The 8,632-nt window shown below is 37.1% G+C and overlaps 1 protein-coding gene across 1 annotated transcript; it reads left to right on the top strand.

Moving 5' to 3' along the window:
• The first annotated feature begins 3,060 nt into the window (after positions 1-3,060).
• LOC140175571 (uncharacterized) lies at positions 3,061-3,651 on the top strand. Its single transcript, XM_072204085.1, has one exon. The coding sequence runs from the start codon at positions 3,061-3,063 to the stop codon at positions 3,649-3,651; it is 591 nt and encodes a 196-aa protein (XP_072060186.1).
• Positions 3,652-8,632: the final 4,981 nt, after the last annotated feature.

Here is an 8,632-nt window from a genome sequence, read left to right as displayed (position 1 = left end):
AGAGAGCGTCACCGCCTTCTTCGTTCTAGAGAGCGTCGCCGTCTTCCTTGTTCTTTATCACCATCATCAGCCTCTCCCTTCCGGTAACTCCCTCTCTATGATTTTAATTATTATAGCATTGTTGTGAAAAAAGAAGGAATACGAAATAACTATAGCGAATACATAAGATGGATTGGTTAATTACAAATAATTTTGCATCGTTTGAGCTAAGAAAGACAAATACAATGCATAGTATGAACTAAAGTGTGTGATTGCATTATTGTTATTCTTGTTTCAGAACAATCTAATTGACAATGATGTATTTGGATATAAAGTTGAATTTTAAGACATTGATGCAGAATTGGTGGTTAAAAACATGGAAGATGTTTTGTCTATTCTTCAAATTTGTTAGTATGGCAACATCAATCAATTTCAAGTAATCAAATATTGTTGACGATTTTATGATGTATGTGTAACAAGTATCAAGTTCTAGTTCATGTGATTTTCCATGTCTATATATTCTTTTAAACACTTTAATTTCTCTCGCTGTTGGATTAAGCAAAAAAGAAAAGAAAAGGCATTCCCAAATTTGATGTGTTCTTGTTGCCTTTGAAGAAGGGGTGGTGTAACTAGAAATTGAAACCATTACATCATGGATTTGGATACCTATAGACAAACTTCCTATGATGGTCTTAGCTTTGGTTAGATCTCTAATTCATTCTTTTTATTTATTTATTGAGTGTGTAGAGGCTGAAAAGGAGGAAACCTTAAACCCTATCAATGCTAAACTTAACTACTCAAGGATGGTAGATAAAAAGAGTTTAGTTGCTATTTTTTACTTTCAATTATTAGAGGCTATAACAAACAGCTTTAGCAACAGCAATGTTATGGTAGAGAGTGGTTCTAGAATTGTTTACAGAGCTCATCTTGATGAGAATTTCCATTCAGCTATTAAGAAAGCAGATAGTGATGCTGATAGAGAATTTGAGGTGATGGTCCTCTATTACTATTAAAAATTAGAAGATATCCATATCAATATTTAATATCTAGGTTTGTTGCACTCATTTGCCTTTGATGGTTACATCAAACTGCAGAATGAAATGAGTTGGCTGAGCAAGATTCAACATTAGAATATCATAAAACTCATGGCTATTGTATTCATGGTGAATCAAGATTCCTTGTTTATGAATTGATGGAAAATAGATCATTGGAAACTCAATTGCATGGTACATTAATTTCATTTCATTCATGTTGATTCAGAAGAAATACATAAAAATTATCTATAGTTGGGAACTAAAGCATCTTATATTGTTTGTTTATATTAACCATAATTGTAGGGCCTAATCGTGGATCATCTTTAACTTGGTATCTCCGTTTAAGAATTGCTGTTGATGCTGCCAGGTGATTTTGTCACACTTAGTCTGTCAAAAATTGCTAGTAAAGTATTCTTGTCTTGTATATACCATAATGATTAACGACTGATGCATATTTGACTTTGTTAGAGCATTAGAATATCTACTTTGTAACTGAAGTTTGAGCTTTAATAACCTATCTTTTGTACTAGCTATCAAACTTGCATCACAATCTTGATCATGCAAGCATTTAACAAATCATTTGACAACATATAAAAACTTTGGGATGGAACAGCCAAATGGCTTCCATTTCCACTTCTCATAGTCAGAATATGGCCTCCCATTCTTTTGACAAGTTACTACTGTGCTGAGATAGGGACAGTTGGAATCATAGAGAGGGTAAGACTCATCAAATACCCATTTTCCAACTGAAAAGTCACATTTCCTCCAAGAACTTTTTCGGGTTTGCATCAAGTTAACATCTTTAAATTCCATGGCAAGCCAGTTGAACTCATCCTCTGGGTTGATTAGTGACAGTGTGCAGTGCAAGATGCCGCAGAAAGAAGAGAAAGGACCACAAGTGAAGCTTTGGTTTTGCCATGGAAGCACTAGGTGTGAGAGTATAGTATAGTATGACTTGTAGAAGAGAACAAGACCCTTTTGTTTCTACTGTCTTGCTACAAAGTTTGTAGCATACATGTAACTCTTTGATATTGTAAAAGTAAAACGACTTAATATCATTATTAATGTTATTATGTAAGATTTTTTTTCTTTCTTTCATTCTAAAGATAAATACCAAAATGGCTCTTTAAATTGTATTATGCGAAAAGTTAAATACTCAAATTTTAATTTGTGACCCATGTTAGACCAAAATTCATCTCTGACAATAGTAAACTGAGTTGGCACATTAAGTTGATATCATATGCGAATGAAATTGACATTTTTTTGTGGCAGCAATGGAAATCACTTAGAATGACGCTATGGAAGAGAGGAAGAGTATCAGTTAATGAGTTTGTAGAATAAATCATTAGCAATTTATAAAATTGTTCAACTTCCTGGCAATAAATATCTATTTGAAGCTTTGTTCTTTAGTCAAAGTTAAAATATAATTCCAGTTCAAAAAGGATACAATATAATAATTGATAAAAGAAAGAATAAATGGTTTAATGGTTCATATGAATCAATAATGAAAACTTGTTTGGGCTTGACATTTCTTTAATATAATTAGTCGCATTCTTGTTCCTCATCATCAGTAGTAACTAAACAGAAGGAAAACACTGAATAACCAAATATTACCGTTAGCTTTGCTTCCTTCACATGACCAGTACCGGAACCCAGTTGGGGCTCCACACAATCGTCAGCCATCGCCAGAAGAACAAGATCAGCTAAGAAGAAGCACTAAAAAGGTGCGAAAGGATACAGAGGGCTTCTCTGGGACACAAGTACTGGTTCCAAGGGAGGAGAGCTGGATGACTGAAACCACAGAAAATGGACAAAAACAGAACAAAAAAATCACTTTCGCTCAAATGGTGAAAGGAGGTCCTGAAGGAGATCAAATGGAAGACGACAGTCTCAGTGAGGAGAAAGAAGAGAAAAAAACAGAAGATGGAAAAGGAGCAGCTAATGATAGCGGAAAAAAGCATAATGGAGTAGACTCCCAAAGCAGCGGAAACCTTGGTGGGACTCTTTTATAGTAAAATTACTAGGAAGAAGGGTTGGATATGCAGCCATGAAAAGGAGGCTGGAAAATATGTGGAGTAAGAAAGGGAGTATAGACGTTATTGACTTGAGCAATGACTATTATCTAGTGAAATTTTACTCATCTGAAGACTTTGATTTTGCTCTACTAGAGGGACCATGGAAAATCTATGACCACTACTTAACCCTGAGAATGTGGCAGCCAAACTTCAATCCTTTGGAAGCCACTATTGACAAAGTAACAACATGGGTAAGATTGCCAGGACTGCCTATTGAATTATATGATAGAACTTTGCTCAGGCAAATTGGCAATTTAATTGGGAGAACAACAAAAGTTGATAACAACACGGCAGACATGAGCAGGGGAAAGTTTGCTAGGCTGTGCGTTGAAGTTGATCTAACCAAACCATTACTGGGGAGATATTTGATAAATGGTAGGGAGTACCACATTGAATATGAGGGTATCCACCATATTTGTTTCACCTGCGGAAGAGTAGATCATGATCAACAACACTGCCCAAACAATAAGAGAAAGGAAGAAACAACAAAAAAGCAACAAGAGAATCAAAATGCTAAATCTAATACAGGTGTACAGCAAGAAAACAACAGTAAAAAACAATAAGACCTGCAAAAAGAGAAAGCTAGCACAAGCAAGAATGACATGGGGAAGCAAGTAATTAATGAGAACAATAGTAGTTTTGGTGAATGGATGGTGGTCCAGAGGCCAAAAAGAGGAAAGAAAGGACAAAAAGAAGATGTTATCAGAAACGGAGAGGAAACAAGTAGACAAAGAGAAGTCCCACAAACAAAAAGAAACCAAGGCAGATTTGGCGTGCTACATATAGAGGAAAATCCAGAAGCCCAAGGGCAAGGAATTGAAGAACAAAGGGAACAAGAGAAAGACACACAAGGAAAAAGAGAGAAGGAACATCATAACAAAAGCAAGACAAAAGCACAACCATAACAAAAATAAAGTGAAAAGAGCAGTCAGCCAGCTCAAAAAATAAAGGCCAAACAGAACAACATCAAGAACACAGAAAAGCAAGCACAAAGAAACCAAGAACCAGAGCAAAATCAAAAGGAAACAGGGGAACAAAGAGAGTCTACTACAATGCAAACTGAAAGGGTGAACCATAACCACCATGAAGAGAATTGGATGGAGGCAAAATCCTCAACTCCATCTTCCATGGAGGAAGGGATTGAACCTTCTAACCAAAACCAACAAAAGAAAGGAAGACCCCCTGACCTTATGGAAGCGGACGTAATAGAAAAAGAAGATATAGTGATGGATTCCTTGGAAAAAGAGCTAAGCATGAGGATAATTGAAGGGATGGACTTCACCACACCAGACATGAGTATATTAGAGGATGTGGAAATGCAGATGCATTGATGCTTTCTCTTTAGCTTTAGCTTTCTATTTTCTGACTGATGTTTGGTTTAATAACTGGTTTTTATCTGCCTTTTCTACCATCCTTTTTGTTTTAATGATTACTCTTATTTGGAATGTGCGAGGTGCGGCTAGCGAGACTTTTAGGCGCATCTTTAAAGAAATGATGAGACAACATAGACCAGACATTGCTATTCTTTTGAAAACTAAGTGCAGTGGAGACACAGCAAAAAGGGTGATACATAACCTTGGTTTCTCTTACTCTATTTTGGAAGAAGCTCAAGGATTTGTAGGAGGCATATGGATCTGCTGGAATAGACCATATATCAACATAACCACCATAGAAAAGCATAGTCAATATTTACATGTTAAAATTCAAACTCAGAGTGAAAAGGAATGGTTCCTCACAACAGTCTATGCCAGTCATCAAAGTCAGAATAGAAGGGAATTATGGCCTAAAATTCTTAATATAGCTAATCAGACAATGGGAGATTGGTTGATAGCTAGTGATTTTAATGGAATTAAAGACAGCTCAGAAAAAAAGGCGGTGCTACTATTAGTAACAGAGATTGCAATGTGTTCTCCGGATGCATAAATAGATGGGGTCTAATTGATTTGGGTTTCATAGGGTCTCGCTACACTTGGAGAGGACCACAATGGGAAGGACAAGATAGAGTCTTTAAAAGACTAGACAGAGCCCTCGCTAATCATTCTTGGAGGACAAGGTTTTATGAAGCCGTGGTAGAAGTTCTTGCGAGAACAAACTCTGACCACCACCCCCTCCTTATCAAAAATGAAAGACAGAGGGGGAGAGGCCAAGATAGACCATTCAGATTCGAAGCTATGTGGGGAATGCATCAAGATTTTCAAAACTGCCTGAATACTAGCTGGAACAAGAACAACTCTCTCTTAGGATCCTTGGTGGATCTTAAAGAAGACCTCTAGAAGTGGAATAAAGAAATTTTTGGAAATATCTTCAAGATCAAGAGAAGAATTTTGAACAGAATAAGTGGCATTCAGAGGAGTAGATCTTATGGTAACAATCGGTATTTGGACAAATTAGAGCAAGATCTCAATAAAGAGTTAGAAGACGTTCTAGATAAAGAAGAGACTTTTTTGATGCAAAAATCAAGACAACAATGGATAGTGGAAGGAGATAGAAACACCAAATATTATCATACTAAGACTGTCATTAGGAGAAGAAGGAACAAAATTAAGAAACTCAGAAGAACAGATGGAAGCTGGATAGAAGAGGATGATGAATTGAAAGACCATATCATAAACCATTTCCAAAGCATCTATCAAGAACAGGTGAGCATTAGTCCAATTGAAAACTTATATGATACTTTACCTAATTTCAGCGCTTGTGTTTACAGGAAACTCATAGCGGAGCCCACTAAAGAGGAAATAAAAAATGCTCTCTACAGTATTGGATCGTTTAAAGCACCAGAAAGTGATGGATTTCCATCTCTCATTTACAAGAATAACTGGGATTTAATGAAAGGGAAGCTGTATGATTTTATCAACTGCTGCTGGCAATATCCGGATCTTATAAAGCAATGCAACAACACTCTACTAACTCTTGTGCCTAAACTTAATAGCCCGGAATTTATCTCTCAATTTCGGCCTATTGCTCTATGCAATGTGAGTTACAAAGTCTTGACCAAGATTTTGGTGGAAAGAATCAAACCGCATTTGAATGATAGAATAGCAGTCAACCAATCAAGTTTTATTCCAGGAAGGAAGATTCAAGATAATATTCTTATTGCAAAAGAGATGATGCACACCATGAGGCGCATGAAAGGAAAGAAGCAATTTATGGCCAATAAAATTGACTTCGAGAAAGCCTATGACAGGCTTAACTGGAGTTTCTTGGAAAAAAGACTTCAGGAGTTTAAATTCCTGGAGCAATTAAGTAAAATCATTATGTCTTGCATTCAATCTGTCACTTATAATATCATTTGGAATGGTAGCAGAACTGAAGAATTTACTCCTAACAGAGGATTGAGGCAGGGAGACCCATTATCTCCCTATCTCTTTGTCATATGTATGGATAAGTTATCCTATTTAATTGAGAATAATGTGCAAAATGAAAATTGGAGACCCATGAAAGTTGGGAGAGAAGGACTGAACATTTCTCACCTTATGTTTGCAGATGACCTTTTACTATTTGCAGAAGCTACTAATGACCAAATAATGAATGTTATGTAAGTGATGGATAATTTTTGTAAGGCCTCAGGCCTTAAGATTAATAAGGAAAAAACATCTATAGTTTTTTCTAAAGGTGCAACTGCTACCACTAGACAGGAGATCTCCAATCTCTCAGGTTTCAAAGAGCAAAAAGATCTTGGAAGATATCTTGGAGCCCTCATCACCAACAATAGGAGGAGTACAGATAATTTTAAAGATATTTTGGGAAGAGTCCATAGCAAGCTGAAAGGGTGGAAGACTAAATGTTTGTCTTTGGCAGGGAGACTTACGCTAGCTCAAACTATTCTAAATCCAGCTTTAAACTACAATATGCAACATGAGAGGATACCCAAGGGAATATGTCTGGAGATGGAAAAGATTCAAAGAAGTTTCATCTGGGGAGAGGAGCCTAACCAAAGAAGAATGCACCTGATTGGTTGGAAAACCCTTTGTCAACCGAAGCACTTGGGGGTATTGGATTCAGAAAACTTTCAACCATGAATGATGCGTTTATGCTCAAAATCATATGGCAAGCAATGGAAAATCCGGAAGCTCTTTGGGTGAGGGTGCTATCCCATAAATACTGTAATGGGGGAAGATTAAACAACAATGCAAATTTTAAACCTACGGACTCATGTTTATGGAAGGAGCTGAAAAAGATCTGGCCTGTTTTTCAAGAGCACTATGTTCACTACGTTAGCAACGGCTTATCCACCTATTTCTGGAGAGATCAATGGGTGGAAAGGGAAGGTATTTTAATAGAAAAGGCTATTAATCCTGTCAATGTAGATTTGGACAGTTTTGTGTGGGAATGGACATCTACAAATGGTGAGTGGGATTTAGAAAAGCTCAGACTCCATCTACTGCTAGACAGCATTGAAAAGATATGTCACATGAGCCCTCCAAAGGAAGAAAATGAGGATGACAAGGTGGGTTGGAAGCTTTCAATTGATGGGAATTTTGCAGTCAACACAACATACAAAAGTCTCTCAAACTGGCCAGAAAAGGTAAAAACTATTTGGACAGAGCTATGGAGTTGGAAGGGACCTCAGCGAGCAAAAGTTTTCGTTTGGACAGCTATGCATAATAGAGTCATGACAAATCATAGAAAGACAAAATTATTTGGGAGAAATGGGGAATGTCAATTATGCAGAGGAGGCCAAGAAGATCTTATGCACGCTTTAAGGGATTGTCCTAAAGTTTCTCCCATATGGATAAAACTCATTAAAACAACAGAAATTCCAAAATTTTTCCATCTCAATTGGGAAAACTGGATTGAAGTCAATTTTATGCAACAAATGGGTAATAATCAGAATTTTGAGTGGAGGGACATCTTCATTCTAGCTATCTGGAGACTCTGGTATTGGCGCAATAGAGAAATTCATGAACAAAACTACAAGAGACCACCCAACACACAAACAGAAATCATCAAACAAGTGACTGAAATTAAAGAAGCCACGGAGAGGTCTTACAAGATCGGTCGCATAGGAAGGAGAATAGAGGAGCATGTCAAGTGGAAGCCGCCTCCAGAGGGATGGGTGAAGTTGAAACAGACGGGGCTTCATAGAAGAACCCAGGCAGAAGTGGTTGCGGCGGTCTTCTAAGAAATAATGAAGGACGGTGGATTGTAGGTTTTTCGCATCGAACTGGAGAAGCGATGGTGTTCACAGCAGAACTATGGGGAGTGGCAAAGGGATTAGAGCTTGCATAGATGATGGGTTTCAGGAAAGTGGTCGTGGAAGTAGATGCTGCTGCGGTGGTTCAAAGACTCAATGGAGGAAAGAAATTGGCCTCCCATCCAAATCCTGTAATTAGAAAAGTAAATGAGTGAAAAAGAAAGGATTGGAGTATACGTTTTGTACAAATTTATAGAGAAGGGAATAGATGTGCTGATTGCCTAGCAAAAAAGAGTTTAAATTTAGATGATAATTTTGTGTTTTGGGATTTACCTCCTTCAGATCTAGTTAGTATCCTCAGTGATGATGAAATAGGGGCTACCTTACCCCGTTTAGTTTGTATTTAGGCT

The sequence above is a fragment of the Arachis hypogaea genome, chromosome 10, assembly GCF_003086295.3.
Source record: "Arachis hypogaea cultivar Tifrunner chromosome 10, arahy.Tifrunner.gnm2.J5K5, whole genome shotgun sequence".
Lineage (NCBI taxonomy): Eukaryota > Viridiplantae > Streptophyta > Magnoliopsida > Fabales > Fabaceae > Arachis > Arachis hypogaea.
The sequence above is the reverse complement of the archived record's forward strand: the minus strand, read 5'-3'. Positions and strand labels throughout refer to the sequence as shown.

Bases quoted from the DNA above. Each gene is read 5' to 3' on its own strand.
- LOC140175571 (XM_072204085.1), top strand. From the start codon at position 3,061: ATGAAAAGGAGGCTGGAAAATATGTGGAGTAAGAAAGGGAGTATAGAC.